Source organism: Passer domesticus, chromosome 1, assembly GCF_036417665.1.
Source record: "Passer domesticus isolate bPasDom1 chromosome 1, bPasDom1.hap1, whole genome shotgun sequence".
NCBI classification, from domain to species: domain Eukaryota; kingdom Metazoa; phylum Chordata; class Aves; order Passeriformes; family Passeridae; genus Passer; species Passer domesticus.
In genome coordinates this window covers 145725482-145748844 of record NC_087474.1, presented here as the reverse complement: position 1 = coordinate 145748844, position 23363 = coordinate 145725482, and the positions used below count along the sequence as shown (strand labels likewise).

At 33.2% G+C, this 23363-nt stretch overlaps 1 protein-coding gene across 4 annotated transcripts in view; it reads left to right on the top strand.

Annotated features, from left to right (window-relative positions):
* CSMD3 (CUB and Sushi multiple domains 3) overlaps positions 1 to 23363 on the top strand; it is a 589442-nt gene that overhangs the window by 248454 nt on the left and 317625 nt on the right. For all 4 annotated transcript variants that reach the window (XM_064395032.1, XM_064395025.1, XM_064395049.1 and 1 more), the window contains 3 exons: positions 3321 to 3408; positions 14337 to 14461; positions 16724 to 16845. In XM_064395032.1, the coding sequence (XP_064251102.1) occupies positions 3321 to 3408; positions 14337 to 14461; positions 16724 to 16845 (335 nt within the window). The remainder of the gene's footprint in view (positions 1 to 3320; positions 3409 to 14336; positions 14462 to 16723; positions 16846 to 23363) is intronic.

Here is a 23363-nt window from a genome sequence, read left to right as displayed (position 1 = left end):
ACAATGGCTGATAAAAGATGTTATTTTGCACTAATCATTACATTTTCTACTATATAAACTTTAATAGGAATTGTATATTTATAATGAAGTACCAGATACTCATGATATCCAAAGCTCATTGCTATGAAATTAGTGATGAAATTTATCAACATATTTTTGAAGGTCTTTAGATAATTTCATGTTATCATATTCTATACGAAGCTGGACACTTTATCTTTTTTGTTATTGATTATGCAGAATAGATTATATATATGAGTCAATAATAAGTGAAGGTGAAAACCTTGGTGATTTGTACCTTTAGTGACCATAATCTTGTAATAAATAGATAACTAAGGTTTTATATTATAGTTTAGCATTTGATTCTCTAGTCACTTCAATAGCTGAGAATGTTGAAGAAATAGTATTTCATAAGAAGCTTATGTATTTGGCTGTTGACAAGAAAATTTTCTCAGTATGGACTCAGCTGGGTCTAGTGTCATTGCATTACAGTGACATATAGGGTACTTAAAGGAAAAAAATGACCAACCTTCAACTGTTAGTGAAAATAAGGATAAGTGAATATCTATTTTACATTATGACTTTTATTAGCAATGTCTTTAGAAATTTTTGTCTAGCATTCTCATCTGTATGTTCTTTCATTATTTTACATTTTTTTAATGTATCAGTCTTATAACATTCAATAGTAATGCACAGGTGATTTGCACAGAGTAAAGTCAGAAGATATTTGATATGATGATACACTTTGAAACAAGTATGCACCAGCTTCAGTTTAGAAGTGTTGACACTGACAAATGAATTATTTCATTGATCTAATTCAATCTGAATTTGAACTGTGGACTTTCTTGATACCAGCTTCATGACCGGACCATGAATGAATGCTTTCCTTAGTTGCATTTAATTTACTACAGGAAATCCTTTAATTGCTTATTGTGCATAAGCATTTGAGGTGTAAAATAAAAATATATAGACAGATATTTATGGAATTACATAGGGCCGTAGACTGAAAAGTCGGGCATTATGTCTATAAAAGTAACATCAATACAAAAATCCTAAACTGTGAAATTACTTTTCATTAGGCACTTTACAGAAACCAGAATGGCTTTAAGATTGTTTAAATGTATTTTGGAATTGGGATCAAATTAGTAATCCATATCTGCCTATAAAATTTTCCTCTGTATTTTTAATGCAGTATATGTCTTAATTTTTAAACAAATTAATTATTTCATTGACTTTCTTTAACATAAGCCTTTATTTTTTTTTGTTTATGAGTACTGACAATTCCATATATTATCATTTAAAATTATATCCTATAGAGTGTTTCTAGGAATTAAACTTTATACAGAAGGTGTCGAAAACCAATAGGATATTCAAGCTTCCATTTTTAGTAGAAATCAAAGTGTATAATAGTTCTTGTGTCTTGCAATCCAACAGATTTTTTTTTTATATGAATATTTGCTCTATTACCTGTGTATGGGGAAAAATTATGTACAAAAATAAAATAATTATTTAAAATATTAAAAAATTAGCTATAATAGAGATAACATTGTTTAAACACTATTTTTTACAGTAAAAATTTCTTCTGTGTGCAATGATATACAATGCATGGCCAAATGGCAGCATTATAATCTCGATAATATTATTATCAGACATCATTAATAATTTTTAACTATAGTTTTAATATATGTTTAATGTCAGAAAAGTTTGAATGTCTTCCATATATATGCAGGCTACTTTTGATGACTGAGTTTCTCACGTCTCATAGTGAAGCACCCAGTATTTCAGGGAGAGCATTAATTCTAAATACTTATCCAACAAGATGGCTTTGACTGCTTTCTGTGCAGTCTATGAAATGGTAGTTGTCAGAGAAATATATCTATTTCAACACTAGAAACTATAGGTTTCTGTAGCTAGTGTGCTTTCATCACATCTACATCTATTGGAGCAGGAAAAGACTGAAATCTGAATCCAGGATGGAAGACTCCTCCTGGCCCAAAAGTCCCCTGAACATAGAAACCCAGAGATTGTCTTGCAGTGTTTTTAGAGCAACCTTTGACATGTTATAGGTGTCTTGGGACAGAGGAGAGTAAATACTGTGGTTCCAGCTGACAAGCACTGAGCTTGACAGGTTTTTTGAGTAGTGTGCTGTGTTGAGATGTTTTCTGCTTAAGCCTGTACAACATTTGCCTTTGGCCTTTGGCTTCCTCAGGGGTACCAAACCAATTCTTCCCTTTCTGTGTGTGTAAGAAGACAAATATCAAGGAAGAGAAACCCCCAAGGATTCTGAATTGTATTTTTGTTCATTAAAAGCTGAAAGTTAATGAAAAGCCTTTAAAAGTATAGTTAGAATATACTTTTTTTAAAAAAATTTAGTAGTATGGTTGCCCTAATTATATGCAAACCTTTTCCTTAAAGGGAAGCAAAATTCTAATATTGCAAATCCATTGGTCTAGTTCATCAGTAATAAAGATGAATAAAGGTTAAAATATTTCTCTCCTTAATACAAATTACTTGGCCTCATGTAAACTTGTTTTTTTAAATAGTTTTTTGTCAAGCCATGAATTTATCAAGTAATAGCAGACTAACATCCTTTGCTACTTTTCTGCTTTTGTGAATAAGTGGTTGAATATGCTGAGATATGGTTAGATTGTTACATACAAATTTCTGGAAAAATACAGAGAATGGTTCACAGGAAGTTTCTTTCTGAAGATCTGTTTTAGTTTATTGTAAGCTAAATGCATGCAAATCAAACTGGCATTTTGAGTTTACCTTCAGATCACCATATTTTGGGTATATATCCATTTTCAATACTGATTAAGGACAATTCTCTCAGCAGGACTTTACGCATTCAAGTTATATTACAATTGAAGGAGAAAAGGTCAGCTCTTAGTGGAGATGACATTTATTAATGTATGTTCAGAAAAAAATCTTACAGCCCTAAACCTGATGAACATTCCTTTAAATGTTAATGTTTCCAAAAAAATAATAATAAAATTTCCATATGGATTCAATATTATTGAAAGCAAACAAAATAGCCGATTAATTCATCTAAAAAACCCTTGTGTTATTTATTTGGGAAAAAACCCAGAAAATACATGCTTTGTTAATTATAGGGAGGAAAAACTTAGGTATTGAAATTAGAGTTTATATGGGTGATCATATTCTGTAGAAAATCTGTTTTAAATTACCTAAAAGGAAAAGAATATACTCTTGTATTTTAATTGCTTACCTCTGTATTTTCTCAAAACTTTATTACTTTATCTATTTTTTGTTTATTTTATTTTGTTGTTGTTTGTTTTTTTTTGTTTTTTTTTTTTTTCCAGTAAATGAGGGAGGTATTAAACAGGCGTCCAATTTGTGTCCAGATCCTGGAGAACCAGAAAATGGAAAACGGATAGGCTCAGATTTTAGGTAAAATATAAATTCTATCTTTGTATCATTTCTCTAATACTGAACTTGGAAAATGAATATATTGAAAATATATTTGTGTTGCTGAGTACTTTTTCAAAACTGACCTTTTTAGTAAAAAAGTGCACTATAATTCTGTATAAAATTATGTAATGCAATATAGCATGTACCTAGTATGCAAATAGATAAAGTATCTGCCTATGAGAGATCATATATCTCTGAAAATCTGACAAAAATAGGATTGAAGGTAAGTTTATGTTATTTTCGCATGTAAATACTGTGTTAGATTTATACTACTGTACTGGAGGCTTTTGCAAAGGACAAATTAAAACTGAATATAACACAAGAAGAACAATAAAACTACAGAGAAGAAATTTCAGATCTTACAAAATATTCATTCAGTCTTATAGATAAATTACAGTCCCTACAGTGTGTTTTTCAGGAACCCAGAAGTTTTATACATGCAGATGTATTTCCCTAGCAGTCCTCATATTCGCCTAGAATTCTTAATCCAGATCATTTTTTAATTAATTTTTCTTCTATTCACAACTGTCTTTCAAATTTCTTATCTTGTAAGAGAAAAAAGACTTCCAGTGCTCTTTCAAAATATTCTGTTGTTTTTTCAGTTAACTTGACTCTTAATTCTGATATCACCAATGGCTGATGAGTAGAGACACACATAATGAATTTTTGATAATGTTTTGGATTAATTTTAATATCTTTTTTGAGCTTCTGAATTTTTTCTTTTTCAGTTATTGAACATTTATTTAAAAGAGTTAGCATGCATATTATTTTATATTTGACATACAAAGACACTTCAGACTGTATAAAAAAAATTCAAATCTATGTTCTTGTTTCACATCATATGCTAATTTCACATTATGTTTGCAAAAAATGAAACACCTTAATGATGAAAGAAAAAAGACAGAAAGAAGTAGAAGCATGATAATTTTAAAATTAATTGGTTTTGATACATTCAAGTTTGTTTTCTATATATTTTGTATTGTACATATCACACAACACACTTATAAGCATTTGAAGAGAATTCTTAGAGTAATCTGGATGTACAAAGATTTTACAAAATTATGATATTTCATTTTTTACAAAACTTCTTGTACTTTTTTTGTGTCTTTGTCTTTTTTCCTTGTAATCAAGCAGAAGACAGGATTGAAAATTACATCCTAAGTAAATGTGCCAGCTATAAAACAATTATTACAACTTCTCAATTTTTCATGTCTCCCTATTTCTCTAGTTTTGGGAAAAGCAAAAGTTCAATGTGCATCTGAGAAAGCTTTTTAACTAATTTTATAAAAATGCAATTTCTAATGTTAGCTTTCAAAATAAAAAGTTTTATTTACAGAGAAATAAAAAAGCTGTATTTAAATGTCATACTTTCTAGTATCATTACTTTGGATGGCATTTTGTATTTTAACTTCAAAAATATGGCTTGAGAGCAACAGCATTTGACAGACAACCTGCCAGTTCTTTTCAAGTGTTATCTCTGCAAGTGATCATGAAAAGACCTACTTACAAAGACTATTCTAGTCAAACTTATGTGAGGGCAGTACCTCGAAAAAGATATGCTGATGATTATGCCCTCATCTTTCTTTTTAGATCAAAATGTTAGGATTTCATTTGGCATTATTTTTAACTGTACACTGGGATGATGTATCAGCTTTTCCTATCTCAAATGCATTGATGAGAAAATGAAAGGAGAAGGCATTCAAATTACTGAACAATAGTATAAAAGATACACAAGTACCAGTGTCAATATCTTTTCCAGTGTTTTTTTCCCTAATTTCTCATTAATCTTGGTGACATTTTTTTCTCTTAGAAAAAAATCCCCCAATAATCTTTATGGAGTTATACTTGTAAAAAACAGCACTAGTGCATATTAGTAAAATATGTTCATTTAGCTAAAATTGAAAACTTCATATATTGATGAAGTTCTTGCAGGGAACAAAAGCAGACTAAAAATTTTCAGCAGACTAAATAAAATACCTGTTTAAATTTCAATTCCTGACATTATAATAATGGTGGTTTAATTGCTCCATAGGCTTCCAAAGTAAGAATGTTACAAATTATTATGTGTTACATTTAGTTAAAAACATCTAGTACCATGGAAAATCTTTTCCATTCTGGCCTATACCTGGCAAATAGAAAAATAACACACTTTCACCTTTTCCTTCTTGACGTCATTCTGTCTGTAATGAAGGAAATAGCTTTACTTTAAGCTTGCCTCTTTTTTCCTTTCTGAAAAGAAAGTACAATTCCAATTACAATGCCTTAATTTAAAAATACAGTATTTTGAAGAAGGGTTTAGTTCTGTCTCTACTAAGATCAATCATAATTTGATTTCTGTAAAATTTAATATATTTTAGAGAAGAGCGTGCTCTTGTCACTTCTCCTTAGATTTCTTCAATCATGAAGAGTTAGGTTTGGAAGCATTGTATTGCAGTTTTACTTCTGTTCTGATTACAAACACTACCTGCTATCAGCACATTCATTTCCCCTTACATGGTTCTTACACAGATTTACAAAATCTGTAATTCAAACTCTTAGACAAACTGGAGCATTCCATGACATTATTTGGGTCCTGTAATTCCATGTTTACCCTTTTGGGTAACATTCAAATTCCCCATAGCTGTATTTTGGAGTATTAAAGGTATTGTTTCTGATCTGGCTAGATGTATATTTGAGCATAAAAGGTTTTACATGTTGAAATAAAGTCAAGAAGACTTACCTATTGCTGCCAGCTTTTCCTGTGCTGAAAAAAAACATTCTACTTCAGAAAGAAAACTTCCCATCTCTAGGAATTTCTTAAAATTTCAGACACACTAGTGATTATTCATCTGGAATTTGCAATTTTACTTTACGTGTCAACTACAAAATAAATATTTTTAAATCTAATAATAAATCTTTCTCACATGTCCAGTTTTAGAATGAATGCCACTATGTATAAATATAAGATGTAATAAAACAAGAGAAAAAGTTTTCACGTGGCTTTGTTTCTATTTTTCTTTATTTCTAAGTGGAATAAACATATCCATATTCATATTTTGAATTATCCTTGAACAGGTGTTTTATTATGAGGCAACCATGTTCTTTCATCACCATCTCAAAATTCTGTCTTCATGACATGAATGAACAAGCCCATCTCTATCCCTCCCTCTACCTCTGTAGTGTGGTCACGCTAGGATTTAAAGATGAGATTCTGATCAAACCCCTGTTGCAACAAAGCAGTGAATACTGTTGGACAAAAATGCTGACGTAGTCTTAAAAATATATATTCTACTGAGAGATGGCAGAATATGAAGTTTATGATAAGGAGAGTTTGTTTTACCACAGGTTGACTTACAGTCTAACTAATGATAATATATTCTTTCATTTTATATAATAAATTAGTTTGTACTTATTTTCTTTGGAAGAATGAAATTGAGCATTAATTGACTAGATTGACCACAAGTTTCACATTTGATTTTTCCTTAAATCTACTCTGAATCACGGATCCTTCTCTGCAGATATGCAAGGTGAGCTTCTAGTCTTGGAAACTTGAAGCCAAACATCCTGAAAAATAAACCAAACTCAGTTTGCAGTGTGAGATATGAGGCTAGTTTATAGGGGATCTGTGCACCTATCACTTTTTAACAGTTAAGTGGATCCTTTGTCAAGGACAAGTGTCTGACAGTACAAGCTTTATGAGAAAAGATTACACTTTTTTTTTTTTGAAGATGGCTTACCAATGACCTCCATAGTGTCAGGAAATCCTCTGAAACTGAAATTTAGTCATCAGTGTAGTTTTTTCAGCACTCAGTAAGAATTTTTCTTGGTCAGAAATTTGGAATATTTAGATATTCTAACATTATATAATGGAATCCCAGCATTTTGCAGTAATATTTCCAAGTAATGTACAAACTGATCTGTGAAAATATTCCTATGGATGTTCTCTACACACATGCTGTGACTTAGCTTAGCTCTCATACTGTGACTCAAAGACCACAGTAGAACCTATCTGTAGCTTGCACATAAAAAAATTATGGATCAATAGTGTGTAAAAAGTTGCCAGGTTAAAAAAAAAAAAAAAATCACTGTTCATAATCTTGAAAGCTTACATGTCTTTTCTTTCTTTTGCTGCAGGCAGAAGAAATAATATATGTGCTGATTGTTTCTTTATGCTAGGATTAAAATGTATGATATTGCTAAATTTACAATTTGATAGAGGTGGACTTTAAGAACTAATTGTTATTTCTGTCTGTACATTTTCTTCTATGGCTAAAAATGGTGTCTCAAATTTGTTCAGTTACAGGCATGAACTGAACAGGTTAATAAATAATAAAGATGGTTTTGATTCCTTGTATAATTGATTATTTTTAAACAATAATTTTAAAAAATTATTAAATAATGGAGGAGAAGAACCTCAAATTAGGTAGTTTGCTACAGAAATGCGAACTACTAGAATAATACTATTCAGTATAAACTTTGTACGATGTTCAATACTTTAAACTTTTTCTTTCTCATCCTTTAGAGGTTCTGTAGTTAATTTTGAACTTCTTCCTGATTTTACGTTTTGTTCTTTAAAGAGGAATCACAAAGTTGAGGCAAATGATGAAAATTTTAAAATCAGATAAAACTTAAAATTCTGTCAAATTTGTATACTAACTTCCTTATTTGATATCTATTTATACATTTTTCCTAATAACACATCTCCAAATTTTGGAGTTTTAATGAAAATGCAAACCTAATGGCAATAATATTTTTTTCTATTAGAAACAGGAATTTGCAGATCAAGTTACTGAGAGACACTCAGGTCAAGCATTCATTTTTCGATTTATGAACTGCTTTAACACATTGTGTTATATATGCAAAAATTTTGCATTTATTCAGGACAAATTAAGCAGTTTATGTGAGTCATAGAAATATTAATTGGAAGGGTTCTTCAGAAGGCATACAGTCCATCCTCCTGCCCAATGTAAGACTAGTCAGGTCTGCTCTGACTTTGTTTAGACAATCCTGAAAACTCCCAGGATTAAAGATTTCAGAAGAGTTTGTGTATGCTCTTCCAGCTCTGCCCTCCTTTGTTGAAGGAAAGTTCTTGTAAAGTAAAATTTGAATCTTCCAAATTGTTCCTTGTATATTATCTGGCACATTTAGAAAAGTTTGGTTCATTATCTTTGTAGTGGTTCCTGAAATTGTTATGGTCTGCTATTAGATAGTACCTTAGCTTTCTCTTTGTCAGATTAATTAAGCTTAGCTGCCTTAACTTTTTATTGTAGATCATATGCTTTGAGCCTCTGATTAATCTCCAAATTCTTCAGTTTTTACCAATATCTCTCTTGAAGTGAGAGACAAAACATTGGGCTTAATATTGCAGATACAGCTTCACCAGCTGAGATCTGCTGCCACCACTTCTAGTATTGATAAATATATAGTTTATTTTATTCAGGATGAGAACATGTTCAATAGTGCAGAACACTGTATCTCTACTTTTTGAGTTTTATGAGGTTTCTGTTTTCCCAGTGCTGAACTTTGCCAGACTTCTCGATTGAAAGTCTGATCTTCAGTGTGTCAACTGCTTTTCCTACTTTAGTTTGATCCGTAAATATATGGATCCATAAATTCTGTCTCCCCACCAAGGCTGAGGATGAAAATATTAGATAACATCAGACCTTATGTTGATTTCCCAATGCTCAGATTATTACTGTCAACCAGCTGAATATGAAGCAATTGATTTCTACTCTTTAAGCACAACTTCCAGGCATATTTTGAATATGTATTGATTCAGTGTGTATTTTGTCAGCTCTCAAAACATACTGCTGCAAAAGGTGCTGTCAGAAACATTGCTGATGCTGAGCACTGTTACACTGAGCACTGCTACATCTACCACTGGGCTATGCAGCCAGTCATTTTGTCATAGATGACAAATTGATCAAATGTAACTCAACTATAGTAAATTTGTGTATGTGCTCTTGATTTCCAGTTCATGCTTTACTAGAGCACATGTTCTTTCCAGAGATCAGTGTAAGATTCTGAGGATCTCTTTGCCCTTTATAAAAGTTGATATAATGTTAGCTTTCTACGATCAGTCAGAACATCTCATCATAGTTTTTCATAGATGATACCTACCTTGCATGGACTCAGAGAGATTTTTCGTCAGCCTTTGGAGAAAGCTATTTGGCCAGCTGCCCTTGAATACAGCTGCCTCCTTTTACCTGTTGTTTTCCAGTATTGGTTGTCCCTCTTCTTCAAAAATTATGTTGGTACATATAGATAACTAGGAGTACATCTGCTGTATAAATTGATGCTGAAAAGGCATTTAGTGCTTCTGCCATTTCCGTATTGGATTTCAGCACCACAAGACTGCTTCATCCATTTACAAATGAACCCACGTTGTATATGAATTTCTTCTGTGACTACTATACCCAAAGAAGCATTTTTGCTTACCATTGTGCCTTACTAGTCTTAGCCTTAGCTAGGGTGTCATTCAAAAATCTAATTTAGTCACCCAGGGACTACCAAATTAGTAGATCCAGTTCAGAAAGTTCATTAACCATAAATAACCAGAAGATGCACTGAACTATAAATGGTTCCTGTATTCTAAAGATTTTCTCTGAGCATTAACTTTTCATCACTTTCAGTGTTAGCATACTGAATTCAATGGCCATTGACTGCATTCACCAAAAAATATTTTTTATTAATATATTCTCATTCTGAAATGTTATGAGATTTTCTCTCTATCCTTAAGATTTTTCTTTTTTTTTTTTTGGTGATGTATATCTATATTGTATACCACAATGAACAGCTTAATAATTATGTCAGGCTTCAGTTCTCTTGATATTTACAAAGCAGAAATAGTCTAATTTTAGGGGGCTTCATCTGGTGAGCAGTTTGAACCAAATGTAAGTCAGGACATCAAACTGTCCTTATTTTTTTACACTATTTTTGTTTATTTGTTCCCACAATCTGTTTTTGGACTACTCTACCAGTTTTCTCTAAAATAATACCTGCCCACTATTCAGAGGTTCCCCTAAAATCAGTTTCCACAATCTGATTTTCTCCCTTCACAATTTTTAGTTCTCTAACATACCAGAAGGCTGAGATCAGTTCTCTCACATGTTCTCCTACAGTACCTCGGGATGTGCAATAGATGTCATCAATTTAATCCTATCAAGGTTCTGTCTTTGTCCTATAACACAATCCTTCCATCATCTGACATCCTGTCAAGAAAAAGAAAATAGAAAATAAAAACATAAAACCCTACTGAAATTATTGCTATGCCACCACATCACACGAACCCTCATCAAACCCTTGGCCTATCTTTTATTTAATTTTGTCTTAGAGGTAATAATTTTTTCCTGGTAATTTGCAAGTCCTTTTTGAATCTTCATCATATTCACCTCATGGGTCTCATGCACCTGCCAATGGAGGGAAGTGACACTTTACACTTTTGTACTCAAGTAATCAAACTGTTTTTAGAGAAAGACTAATTTCTAACTGAATAATTCTAGCTCACAGATTAAAGGTATTGGAAAAATAATATTGTCATCAGAAACAAGAAGAATCTCTCCTTCTATCACTGTGTGGGCCATTCACTCAAGAGTTGGACTCCCACTCCTTATGGGTGCCTTCCAACTCAGAATATTCTATGATTCTGTGATTCTCTGATACTAGAAAATTTGGAAAGAATTGAAAGAATTTCCATTTTTAAGAATGTATAGATAATGACAGCAAAATATTAAAAAATGGTAATCTTGACTATGCTTTTAAGTTCCTGAGACACATTTTCTTAACATTTACTGACAAGATCTTTATTATTGTCTTTTTTTTATTTGATCTTTCATAGGATCTAATCTCCTGCTCTTCCATTTTCTTTCTTAGACTGGTACTTTATCATCTGCTAATCTAATTGCCCTTAGTAGGTCTCACTCACACAGCATATATGTCACAGATTTTCTAAATTATCCAGTCCCACTCTAAGTCCAGTCATATGCTTTTAGTCATATACTATTAAATATCAGTTTAATATCAGAATTGATTTGGACAAGTAAAGTGGACTTCATAATATGAATGTTATTTACACTTTTGTAGGTGATAGAAATAATTATAATGTTCACACAGTCTTCATAATTATTCAGATCTCTGAGATTTTGCCTGTTACAGTTTGCTTTTTTTTATCAAGAGTTTAATTTTATTTGTAAATGGTGTACTTCCTGCTTGGCATTTCCTCTTTAAATCAGTCCATGGCTAGTTAAAGAAAATATATTTCCATGTTATTTTTCTTCAATTGTTCCTTTTTTTCCCTAATAATAAAGACTCTCGGATTTTCTCAACATGACTTTCTGAAGCAGATAATTATGAAAATCTAATCTTGAGAAAGATATTCTTGTCTTCCCAATTGTTGCCTTTTGAACTTTCCTAACCATATAGTCCCTGTAGCAGCTGTGCCTAAGTTTTTTTTTTTTAATTAGCAATAGACAATCTTTGTGTTTCACTGTTTTGAAATATCCTCCACCTCTATGATCTGCCTGGTGGGTCTTTTTCCTCACTTGCCTATAAAAGCCTTTTATCCTTACATTGCAAGGGCCTTTACATTATGTTTACTTTCTTTTTTTTCAGTTTTTCACTTTTATATCTCCTTTTTTTGTGGATTCTGCAGCTGTTCTTTATCTCATTATTTCACAAACATCTTACTGAAAGAGGAACTGTTTTGGAATAGTTCATAGAGCTGTTACCCACTATCAAATCCTCATTTTCTTAGATGTCTGTTCAGGTGACTGCATCATCTTTCATGTCCTAATTTTCTTAATATCTATGTCTCTGTAAAGCCAAGGTACTTCCCAGATTTCATCAACTATTTTGTGCTGACACTGTTCCTTTTCAAATAGCTAACATTTCTAACTCCCTTAAGTTAATTCTTGTTCTGATAAGTATCAATCTTCTTTAGTAGCTTTTTTCATCATAGATGCATTTGAATAGATTACCTAACAAAAGTTATTTTCTGTAATATGTGCTCAGCCTTTTTATTTTCTCTCTGCCTTTTTGAATTGAAGAATTGCAGCACTAAAATGGCTATCCATAAAGAAAGAAAAACAGGCCTTGTTCTTTGCAAGCCAAACCCTTCAGAGAAAAAATAATTTTAGTACGACATTTGGCAAAAATGAATGTCATACCTTGTGGGATCAAACCCAGATCTGAAGACTGGGTTAACCAAAGTGTAAAGTAAATATTGACACTTTGCTTAGAGATATTTACAATTTTTTTTTTTTTTTTTTTTTTTTTTTTTTTTTTTTTTTTTTTTTAACCAGTATGTAACATACCAAAGACAGGGAAATGTCTTCCATCCAAGGAGGGTCAGATAACACCATCCATCCATCCATCCATCCATCCATCCATCCATCCATGGCTTACAGTGTTATACAGGAAGGCTGACATAACAAACTCTTGGGGAGTTACTGCACATTTAATCTTAAAATACCAGAGAACTGCATTCAGAGTGTAGCCAAGATCTTCTAAGTCCCCTGTATGTATAAAACATTTTACACGTTGCAGCTGTGACAGACAAGCCTTTAAAAAAAGCAGGCTGAAATTATGAAGTGTGAGGTACTGATATCAGAGAAAGGCCTGATGTATTGGCTATTTTCAGCTATAATCAGGATTTGAAACCATAATGATATTTAAAGGAAAAGACTCATCTCAATAATATACATTTACATATTGATTTATTCAACTTTTCCAGACTGAACCCCACTTTTCCCTCTTGTCTCCCAGCCCAAATCCTCCTCTCAGAAAAACTTAACAAATAACAGCAACAAAAAAAGCAAATAAAACCAACCAACCAACCAAAAAAAACAAACAGAAAACCCAACCCAACAAATAAACAAACAACAAAACAAAACAAACAACAAAAATTTTTTTTCTGGAATTATTTCTTGTTTTGTCCTGAGCTGTTTCCAGCACCAGATGTCAGCTTCATATGAGAAACTAAAAAACTTTTTCAAGCCAGCATTATAACTTAATAAATAATCACAGTTAAACACCTACAAATATATTTTCAGAAATCTTTTATTTTCTTCTATTAATTTGAGAAACATATGCCAGTTAAATGAGCAAATCCTCACATTCTAGCAACGTTCATTTCTCGTAACTTTAGTAGTACATTCAAAATCTTGTTACTGACAAGAGTACAGAGACCACTTTATGAAGTTAAGACTTCACTGCAAGCGTAATTAAAATCTTAATATACTAATCAAAATATTAAACAAGTATTTCTACAATAATACAAATTAATATAGTATACTCTTATTATTAATATAATTACTTTTTAAATACAAGAAACATTATTAATATCTATCCTTTTTTCTCTGTGATGGTGCTCCCCCTTCCAATGCCCTCTAGTTCTAAAATCTAAAGCACCAGATCTCCTGAAGAACAATCAGAGGTGGGAAATATTCACAGAATATTTTTTTATATCCTGAGGCCTTCACTGGGAGAAATAAAATGTTTATAATAGGAATTTCTCTTTCAGTCTTGTAGATGACCTTTTGACTTCTCTTCTAGGTGATTTTGTTATATCGTTTTCCCATTCTTTTCTAGCTTCAATTAACATAAATAATTACTTTTAGTTACTCAATGTCTAGATTTGTCAAATTTTAACTATACAGAGGTCTGCAGTTAGGTCAGAAAATAGTCACTTGACCTCCAAATGACTGTCAAAAGAGGTAAACCATCTCCAGCCACAGTAGGCCCAGAGAGGGCTGAACAGTGTGTGCTATCAGGCTAGTACGTAGTCTTCAGCCTTTTACTATTGAGTGCAGAAATTTCTGGATTACATATTTGTATTGTTTGTCAAGACCATCATGTCTAAAGGAATGGGAACAATAGACTGCTAGCTATGTTTTTAGAAATGCTTATTTTTTGTCATCATTTGATTTTAGCTTGGGAGCAACCGTTCAGTTCTCCTGTGATGAAGATTATGTGCTACAAGGTTCCAAAAGTATCACTTGTCAGAGGATAGCTGAAGTTTTTGCTGCATGGAGTGATCATAGACCTGTGTGTAAAGGTAAACAGAAATTTACCCTCACAGTGATTATTCCATTTGGCATCTATCCATTGTTTGATAGTCAATCCTATTGCATTTTTTGTAAGTACCTGAAATTGTAATCCTAGTATCCCCACTTTCTTAATTAAAAAGGATTCTCCTATGCTGTTTTGTTTAACATAAATTTTGTATTTCAGCATGCTTGCTTCAGTAGGCAACTTACATTATAAATTTTGCTTTATAAGGAGCTGACACAAACCTATCACATGCTAATTATTAGAACTTATCAAGATGGATATCAAAATTGCAGTGATTTAATATAAAATCAGTAATTCATGAAGTTTACTCATTGCACATTTTATAAGCAGATAAGAAATTCTTGGATTTATAATAGGTAAGTAGTGGAGAAGTAAGTCTGCACCTGGTTTTGACCCTGAGCAAATGGATAAATGGCAAAACATTCAGTGAAAGAAGAAAAGCACAAAGGAATTTTGCTGAAAGTATTTGATGACCTAATACAGCAGCAAGTAGTATGATGAATGTCTGAATCAATGAATGAAAATATTAGTGTGTAGGTACAGATGAGATATTAATATATAATGAAAATATTAATGTGTACAAACACATAGAAATTGTTCTAATCACAAAAGGTGTTTTTTTCTTTTTTCTGGATTTCAAACTTAAAGTACTGGAAGCAAGTGCTTGTTAGGAATATTTAAAAACAGTATAAATGATAGACATGGTGGGGGGAGTCAAAGACTTGGATTTCATTCCACTGAACAACATGGTTCCTTTGAGACTTTCACTACGAGGCTACACCAAGAAAAGACAGCAAACAGAGCTCTCTGCAGCACACAGGCAAAGGAGCTGTGCTTTACATCCCAACTCTGCCCCAAAGTATGGATTCACATATTCAGATGGAGCAGCAAATTGTCTAGAACACTCACTGCTTTTCCTTTCCTGACTTACTTCCCATGTACAAGCTGCAAAGTGTCATACAATTTCTTATTAAATATATAGACAAAAATACTTGGCATTAGTGTCACTCATGACCCTAATGTCTTCAGCTCTTGATCCTGAATGAGGAGTCTTCCTCTCACCTCTCTACCCTCTACTTCTTTCCAAGCATCCGGTGTGACTTTCAGCACACTCATCACCAGAATATTGTTTCTCTGAGGGTGGTGCAAAAGTGACATTCTTTCCAGAGAGTAATGCGAGTGAAGGAACAAGCCTTCATCCAGCAGCAGCTGAATCTTCCTGTGTTCAGTATTGATCAAATAAATATGCTTTGTGAAAGTGCAATGCAGCTCTAGGATTCACATACCTAAGTGTCAATTTGTTTTATTTGATTATGCAAGATGTTCTATCAGAATACAGTGGAAGAAATAGTTCTTTAACTTTTGTAGTTTATGTGGTGTCATATACTGGAGAATCACTGGAGAAATAGAATAGGCTCATGTTTAGTTGAGGTTGCTTGTCAGTTTTACATCTTCATACAGGAAAAGTTAACCAGTAGAGCATTCAGCAAAGATCTGAATAGCAAGGAAAGAACAATAAAAGTGTTATTGACTTAAACAGACTAGGAATTTAGTGCCTTGAAAGTGCCACTTGAAAGCACAAAGGACACAGTTTATATCCTTTGTATTATTCATGACAGAGATGCAAGCTATGTAAATAAGAATATGTTTTTTTTTACTGACATGCTATTGTAAATAACCATACAGACTTTGAATTGAAAATAAATACCCTTTGTAATTTTTAGAATTAGATAACACTGTTTTTGTTAGTCTAACTTTTACAAGATACATTTAAACTTTTCAGTGCTTTGGCCATTGATTCAATGGGTTGTACAGGGGTTATAGGAGAAAAAAATGCTGACATGCCATACACCAACATATATGCACATAGAAACCCACATATGGACAGTGATAAAGGTTTCTACTATTTAAATTTGTCTTTCAAGACATTAGTGAAGGTGGAATAAGTTAGTCCTTGAAGAATTTTAAAAACATATAGAGCAGATTCTGTTACTGTATTTACTGTTTTTCCTCAAAATATTTTCAACACTATTTTAGATTATAAATTTAGACACAAGAGAAGGTCTGTTTTATTTTGTCAGAGTAATTAAACATGAATATCCTATTCTCTTGTAAGAGGTGGTTCTGGTTTTGTTCAGTGGTATTTTAATTCCTCATATTTTGATTAGAGTAAGTTAGAGATCAGTTTATGAATCTGCTACATGTATTTTCTATGTGAATTAAAAAGTGAACCTTCTTTTTGCAGTCAAAACTTGTGGATCCAATCTTCAGGGGCCTGGAGGCACTTTCGCATCACCCAATTTTCCATTTCAATATGACAGCAATGCTCAATGTGTGTGGGTCATCACAGCTATCAATACTAATAAGGTAAGTTTATATTCTGGCTTTTCTTTAAAAAAAACCAAACCCAAAACAAACAAATCCCTCCCTCCACCTCCCCAGCTCTAAACCAACCAACCAAAAGCACACATAGACCATAACATTTTTCACTAATATGATTTATCTCTACAGTCCAGGTTTTGTACTAGGTGCATTTCAGATATTTTTTAAGAAAGTCTGACACCAAATGAGTATGGATAGATGTTAAAACTCCCCTAAGATAGTTTTAGTTTTTGTATGCCAAGTAGATGCTCTCATGTTTTTTATGTCATTCTCTAACTTAATTCCCAGAAGCAGCTATTCAATGGTAGGAGGCAATTTCATGGGCCCACTAGTATTGTGTTATAAGCAGAAGAGCTTAATTTTGGGGATGTTTATATCATCGTTGGCCTTCAACTGTGTGAGAAATCACTGAAGTTCTTGAATTCACTTTCCCTTTGTGAGGAACTGTTCTGAAGATGTTCATTCTATTGTCTGAACACTGTATTAAAATCCCATGTACTTTATACCTACGCTTTAAAGCAAAAGTACTGAGAGTTCTGATAATGTCAAATGAGTCAAAGTAGAGCAATTAAGCTAAGTTATGATACCAGTTGTCTTTAATTTCAAGAACTAAACACCTGGAAGCAATGGCTATATTCTACTTCCAGGCGTATCATTTTGCGTGAACTGAGTGTAATGGACTTGTTTAGATGTAATAAAACATAAATTAGCTGTGCAGCTGAGGTATGTTTTATAAAAGGCTATCATCATCTGTGTTTACTGGTACAAGGATATATTTTACCTCTAAATTTTGTTTTATATTACCATCTGCATCGCACTCCATTAACTGCTCAGACAGGCCTATAAGGCTCAGTCCTTTGCACCTGAATTCACCAGAGGATTCAGTGAAAACCTGACTATTTTTAAAATTTCAAAAACCATTTAGCTACACTGGTGTATTTTTGACTCTAATTTTACAAAGTCCTGTGTGGAAGCCATCTTTATGTTCCACTTTGGTAAAAGAAAAAAGGATATTTATACAACTGATTAGAATTTGCTAATGAAAATTATAAATGTGTTATAATTTTATAACACATTTTTATAAATGTGAGAAGGTCATTTGTTTGTTTCATCCTTGTTCCAACAACTGTTAATCAAATTTATCCCATTTATAGGTCATAAAAAAGTGTGAAGAGTTACGGAAAAATTATTCAATCTCTGTTCCCCAAATAGGCAAAAAGTTCAAAAGTAATATTTAAGATTTCTCATCCCAAAGAATTTTCATATTTTTATTTTTTTAATTAAAAACTATTTCTGAGCAAGATAAAATCTGTATACATGTCTAGAATTTCTGAAAGTTTTGTCAAATGCGCCAGCTGAGAGAATTTAGTGTCATACTATTTGAGGAAATGAAACACAGCTACCACACTTTGTACAAGTTCTCTAAACAGCCTGAAAATTTCCAGTGAGCAGTTGAGTGAACTTAAGACCCATAAGGCCATATTTGCATAAAATGGTTTCCTTTCTTAAATGCACCAAGGGCATGTCTACATAAAAAAAAGAAAAAGCCAAATAAGATTTTAGACATTCTACCTTTGGTAGAAGCAAACCTTTGAGCTCACAAACTGGTACGTATTTACTGGCAAGTCATAGGTGACTGCAGGTTTAAGATATTAATGATTTGGAGATTGTTAAGGATTACACTCTGCTGTTGATATTCATGTCTTAATGCTGCCTTCTTTCTCCCTCCCTGCCAATTCATAAGATGGTGATGCAGTGTTAGCTCAAAACCTCAGAGCTTCCTTTTTACCAAAATTATTTTATGGGAATATTTAAAAGCATTATTACTCAGTCTTATTTTCATTTGAAATTTCCACTTTCTGCATTTATAGAACAGCAGAAAATTAATTGAACGGATGCTTTGTCTCTGGTTGTCAGTGTGGTTGACAGAGTTACAGAATGATTGAGATTGGAACAAACCTCTGGAAATCCTGCAGTTGAACTCCACTGCTCAAGCAGAGCCGCCTACAGGCAGCAGCCCAGACTTGCATATCTTAGAAGATGGTGATCCCATAACCTCTCTGGGCAACGAAAGCTAGTGCTCGCTCACCCCCACAGGGAAAATCTACTTCCTGATGTTCAGAAAGAACCTCCTCTGTTTTAGTCTGTGTCCATTTCCTCTAGTCCTGTCACTGGTCACCACTGGAAAGAGTGTAGTTTCATCTTCTTTACATCCTCCCACCAGGAGTTTATAGACATTGAGATTCAGTGATCCTCTTCTTCTTTAGGGTAAGCAAGCCCAGCTGTCTCAACCTTATATGAAAGAAGTTCCTATCCCTTAATCTTTTTAGTGCCCCTTCACTGCATTCTCTCTAGTAGCTTCCTATTTTCCTTGTACTGGGCAGGTGCAATTGTTTTCCTTTCTCTCAAAACACTTGAAAAAACAAATTCTTCCACATATAAAAATTCCAATTCTAATGAAAATAAAATTGGCCTTCTCTTTAGTCAGAGATCAAATAACATGTGCTTAAGTGTTATTCTACACTGATTTTTTTCTTCCTGAAACTGTAAATAGTGCAGAATAGCATATGACTATATGAAAACTGTCCTAGTACCTGAATGATAACATCATATAAGAATACAGACAGTTTTAATATTTGGGGATGAATCAGAACTCTTAGGTTTAACGTCTGCTGGCACAGTAAAATACTTCAGTATATGCTTGCTTCAGTTTGATTTGATTAGTACATGCGTTTTGATTTTAATTTACAAAACAGAGTTTCAGTAGCAGGGGTTGCTGTAGAAGTGACTTCTCTAGGAAGAGATCAGAAGTGGCCCCCATATCAGACTGAGACAGTTCTAGCTGGCTCCAAGACAGACCCAATACAGGACACAGCTGAGCAAATCAGGCAAGTTGGTGGTACCTCTGTGATAATTTATTTGAGTAAGGGCAAAAAAAGCTGTACAAAAACAGCTGAAGGAGATGAATGAGAATACCCAAGAGAAACAACCCCACAGAGACCACAGGCAGAGCAGAAGGAATGGAGAAGGCTCCATGTGATGGATCAGGGATTACCCTGGAGTCTCTGAAGAGTGCCAGCGATGCAGATTGTCCCCTACAGCTCATAGGCGTCCGTGGTGGAGCAGACATCCACCTGTGGTGTGTGCAGGACTTGTGCCTGAAGGAAGCTGTGACCCCGTGGAGAGGCCAAGGCAGAGCAGGTTTCTGGAAGGACCTGTGACCCCGTGGGATGAGCATACTGAAACAGATTTTGAAGAACTACAGCCTTGTGGGAGAGATCCATGTTGGAGAAGTGTGAGAAGAACTATTTTCTGTGGGAGTGCTCTGACTCTGGAGCAGGGAAAGAGCATGAGGAGGAAGGAGCAGCACAGATGAAGTGTTACAAACTGACTGCAGCCTCCATTTTATGTTCCCCTTTGCCACTTTGGGAGAGAGGAGGGGGCAGAAGAGTCAGGAACAAAAAAGTGAATTTGAGCCCATGAAGAAAGGGGTTGGGATGATGGTGGGTTTAGCTTTTTTTTCTTATTGATCACTTATTTATATTTTCTTATTTGTCACAAAAATTTGTCAATTTTTAATTGTCAGTAAATAAAACTAGTATTCCCTATATTGACTTTTTTTTGCCCATGACACTAATTAGTGAGCAATCTCCCTGTCCTTAACTTGAGACACAGGCTTTTTCATCCAGTTTTCTCATTCTGTGCTGCTGAAGGGTGATGGAGTGACATGGTGAGCATCTGACAGCCAGCCAAAGTTAAATTAGCACACCTTGCATATTTATCTGTCCTCTCAAATATTTAAATACTCTGAAGGTATAGCATGAAAACAGTAATTAAGAACAGGTCACTTCTTTAAAATTAAATATGAACATTTAGATAAGGCCATAACAAGGAATACTTGTTTGTTGGTAGAACATTAGTATTATACCAGTAATAATGCAAAGAAGTAATGTTAGGTTAAGCAAGTAATTTTATTTCAAAGTATAAGTTGGACACTATGTTTCTGAACTTCTGTAATATACGACTGAAATTACTGTAGTCTGAGTTAGATTCATCATGGGCAGATTGTAGTGCTAGGAGCTACATTATAATAGCTTCAATATCACCCAGAAAATTTGTGTGGTATTAGTTGGACTAATTATAACTCTTTGATATTGCAATGAAATGCAGATACACAGGAATTAGGGAGGTTTTAAACTAAGGAACAGATAAAAGGTTTACAATATTATCTGGAACAGTGCCAGAATGGTGTCTAGCACTGATTAGAAGAACAGTACCTTGTTGAGGTTAAAAAAAAAATTAGATCTTTTTACAATTTAGATCAACTTATTTTTATGATATATTGAGAAACTTCTATGTATAAAGTCTTTGCTTATATAATCAATGGTTTAATGTGTTTGGTTTTGTCTCATGCTAACGTTACCTTACTGTTCTGAACACAATATTGTTGGCCTTGTATGACTGCTAGAAGGCATACTAATTGGAAAAATAATGGGCAAAACAAGTATTAAACCCTGTTATGAAGTAGAATGATAGTGGAGAATTTGTATCATAATTGTACTGAAGGGCCCAGGGGTGAATTTTTTGTAATTTGTCCTTTTGTTCTGTGTTATGAAAATGTTATTTCTGGATTTGATGGCAGAAACTTTTTTTTTTTAGTTTAGTTGAGTTTTCTTTTGTTGTTCTGAGTGAAGAATGTATGTTGAATGTGGATTTTAACGATGGTTTGTGCCTTGAAGTCAAAAACCTCATTGATGTATAAATGAAGATTTGTCATTAAGAGTTTTTAATAATGACTACAACAAATAATGTGATGGTATTCATTATAAAATTATAATATTTACAATATTCTACACCACAGCTGTGAGAACCAGGATGACTTCATGATCCTGGTACTTCAGGGCTGCTACTTGTTGCATCATTTGCAACAAAATAATTCAGAAACTAAGACTCTTTTGAGGGAGAACACACGAGATGAAAGACCCTGAAATGCTCTTTACATAAATGGCTTTATCCAGGACTAAATGTAGCTAATTTTCTCCCAAACTGATTTCAGAAATAAGTTTGATAACAGCACCCTATAGCTGAATGAAATGTTTCCCCATTCACTTATCTGCATCCTTAGCTTTCTACTGCATTATAGTTGGTCTCTTGCCTCATGCAGTTAATTAGATGTATTGTTCATGCCCAAGCCTTGTTGACAGTGGAGTAGGGCCATAACTAAAATCCTCAAACATGGCCAGAGATGACAGTGAATTTACTATTGAAAAGCAGAATAAAAATTGTTTTTAAAAGGAAAGTCATGTGGAGTCAAAAAAATAAAAACTCTTGATGAAGGTGAACTGACACATCTGATGTTATCAGTGAGATCCCCATATTTTTATTGTTCTTATGCATGTTTTTCACATTCTTATATTAGGAACCTGTTCTTAGGAGCTGATCTGTTTAAGAGAAAACAACTATTTTTTCAATAATTAATATTATGATTAGTATATTTACAATCTATGCTGTACAAAGCTCTGAATAATGATTCAGTGGAAAAAAGAAATATGGGAAATGGATACATAACTTTGCAACGGTGAAATTTATATGTCTGTCTATATGGTATCACACCAACATATTCTTTAAACCTTCTTGATGCCTTCTACCTTGCTTTGTTGCCCTCTTAGGAGGAAAGGTTGAAATTCTCAGTGAAGATCAGTACCTGAATATATAAGGCTTCTCCAACAGTATATGATAGAGGAAATTATGGACAGTTTTCCCATTTCTGGATTGTCTTAACATGTTTTCCATATAGTGTTCTATATACAGCAGTGAAGTGATTGTTGCCACTTTTATCCATGGCTACTCTGGAATCAACAAAAGCTTTGTTGATCAAAAATAGCAAAGCTATAATTACAGGCATCTAACCGAAAGAACATTAATGCAAATCATACCTTTATGTGGAACTCTGAAGAAGGAAAAAAATTTAAAATTCTTTACTTGTCTTCAGCTGTGCTGCACGTATTATTAATCCTTGGTCCCTTGAAAAAGTTCTTGTGAATATCTGAACAGAAATGAGAACAAGAATTCCTCAGTTTGGAATCCATTTCATTACATCTCTCGCATCTAGTAAGGGAAACAATACCTGAATATCTTGTGGGATATTGCACAAACTCATCAGTTAGGTTCTGGACCTATGTATTGCAAGTAATTTATCCTGACATTAGGAAATGGGACAATTTTACATTTACATTTTGAGTAGTAAACCTTTGTATTTTAAAGATTTAATCCCCATCTCCTCCCCAATGCATTTTTTGCACTTCTTTTCTCCTAAAAAATTAAAACTTATTTTCCTTTCATTGTTATATGTTAAAAAAAAAAAAAAAGGAAAAAGAAAGGAAGGAAGGACTACAAAATTATGAATTTTAAACTTAATACCAGGCTAAAATACCAGTGAAATCTGAATTAGGGCTAAAGTTAACCAGAGTTCAAGTCTTATGGATTATACTTGCTGATTTTTT